Source organism: Arachis ipaensis, chromosome B08 (genome assembly GCF_000816755.2).
Source record: "Arachis ipaensis cultivar K30076 chromosome B08, Araip1.1, whole genome shotgun sequence".
In the NCBI taxonomy this organism is placed as follows: domain Eukaryota; kingdom Viridiplantae; phylum Streptophyta; class Magnoliopsida; order Fabales; family Fabaceae; genus Arachis; species Arachis ipaensis.
The window spans coordinates 459,339-461,439 of NC_029792.2; the positions used below are offsets into that span (position 1 = coordinate 459,339).

Consider the following 2,101-nt stretch of genomic DNA (forward strand, 5'->3'; position numbering starts at 1 on the left):
TATTTATTAAAATCAGTTACTAATATATTTTTAAATGAAAAAGTTTAGGGATCAGCAACTTTGTTAAATTCTGGCCAATATGTAACCAGCAAAAAAAAGTGAGTCATTGGATGAAATCTCACACTAATCTCATACCATTAAAACCATCATTGATAGTTATTTGATGACTACAAATCACAAAAATTACTGACCCTTAACATTCCTCTTTATAAATAAATATATGTATAGTTTAATTTATTTTTAATATGCATTTATATTCTAACTTATATTTTATACTTAATAAATATACAGAAAACATAGTCCAAATAATATGTGTATTCTAATCATATTCAACTATTAATTTTAAGCGAATATAATTACATTTTGACTTTTTGTCTCTCTTTTGAAAATAAAAGAACTAATTAGTTACATACCTTGATTTGGGTTCTGCGATTTTGGAACCAAAACTTGACTTGTCTTGGAGCAAGGCCTAGCTGCTTGCTAAGTTGTTGCCTCTGCTTTTCATCAGGATGTGGCGACTCTTTGAATAGCCTACATTATTATTATTAGTATTAGTATTAGTATTATTAGCATATTCATATTCATATATATAGATGTTATATATGCCGAGTGGTCCAACACTCTGAGTTTAATAGTGTGTCAGATGGAAGAAAAAGAAAAAAAAATCTGATATGAGTTTTGTAATGCAAACAAGATACTAATTGATTAATCAAGTTCAAGCAAAGTGGTGGAAAGAGGAGGAAAAAGTTCTATATATATATACAAAGAGGCTGAATTAAGCTATCAAACAAAGGAAACGAGCAAAAGTTGTTCAAAATTATAAATAGACTTTAGCCTTTAACAATCATGCGTCCTTTTTGTAACCATATGATGATATCAATAACTTTTTTTTTCTTCTTCTCATCATAATCGTGCCTAGCTAAGTAGTACGTACGGCCTAGCTAGCTAGCTACAAAGATATGTATATGCTGCTCTAAATTAATGTCTCCACTGGCAATGCAGGCATGCAAACAATTTAACTTAGTTTTGAAATGGTAGTCATAATCCCTAATTAATTAATTAGTGATTACTTAATTAACAACACCTACCATGCACACACCTACACATGTTCATCATCATCTATCCCTTTTCGTTGTTTCTTTTTTGGTCAATAATAAAATATGATATTAATCTCTGTATGCATATATATGCATGTAGAAAGGCAGAAGAGTGAAAAAGACCAAAAAGTGCATGCAACAAAATTGATATATATATTATAGTGTATATGCTTAATATTGATGATCGATTTGAGATATGTGATATTATAATATATACTAACGCTTCCATTTCTCTGATCTGCTCAGCGGTGTGCCTGTGATATTTCTTCCTCTTCTTCTTGTTCTTGTTCTTGTTGTTGTTATTGTTATTGTTATCATCACCGATAATATCTTCATCTTCATGCTCACCTTCTCCTTCAAAGTAGTCATCCTCTGATCTCGATCTAGTGGGGCCGGAGTTCTCGCTGCTAATATCCACCGTGTGCCCGACGCCTCCTCCTCCGCCGCTGCCTTCATCGCCGTCCTCCACTTCCATGTTGGAGGTTGCAGCCTCGCCCTCCGCCGCCGCCACGCCAGCATGCCGAAATATGCCAGCCTTACAGTGAATAATCAGAGATCGAATAAGATGTATGTATATAGAATTGAAGCAAACATATATCTAATAACAATTGAAGAAGAAGAAGAAGAAGAAGATGATGATTACTTACAAGGCTAAGGGAGAGAGCTGGGGAAGCGAAGAAGTCCTTGGCGTGAGAAGGGTTGTTGTTGTTGTTGTTGTTGTTATTGTTGGTGTTGGACATGTCCGCGGCCATTGAGAAGGTGGTTGTTGTTGTTGTTGTTGGATGGTGTGGTGAGGAATGGGTATGTTTTTTAAGGAGCAAAAATGGTTCTATCATCTTCTTTCTACCTTCTCTCTATTTCTTTCTGTGCAGAGAGAGTGAGTGAGAGAGAGAGAGAGAGAGAGACGTAGGGACTTGTGAATTTAAGAATATAAAACAAAGGAAGCAACTCGCTATGTAGATTTTAATTTAGAATATATTATATTATGTCTGTGGGGTATTATT

The 2,101-nt window shown here is 34.3% G+C and overlaps 1 protein-coding gene across 1 annotated transcript in view; it reads right to left on the reverse strand.

Moving 5' to 3' along the window:
* LOC107612410 (homeobox-leucine zipper protein GLABRA 2) overlaps positions 1-2,023 on the reverse strand; it is a 9,587-nt gene extending 7,564 nt beyond the window's left edge. The window contains exons 1-3 of the mRNA XM_016314129.2: positions 1,745-2,023; positions 1,319-1,632; positions 414-531 (exon numbers count right to left, since the gene is read on the reverse strand). Of these exons, the coding sequence (XP_016169615.1) occupies positions 414-531; positions 1,319-1,632; positions 1,745-1,933 (621 nt within the window). The 5' untranslated portion in view covers positions 1,934-2,023. The remainder of the gene's footprint in view (positions 1-413; positions 532-1,318; positions 1,633-1,744) is intronic.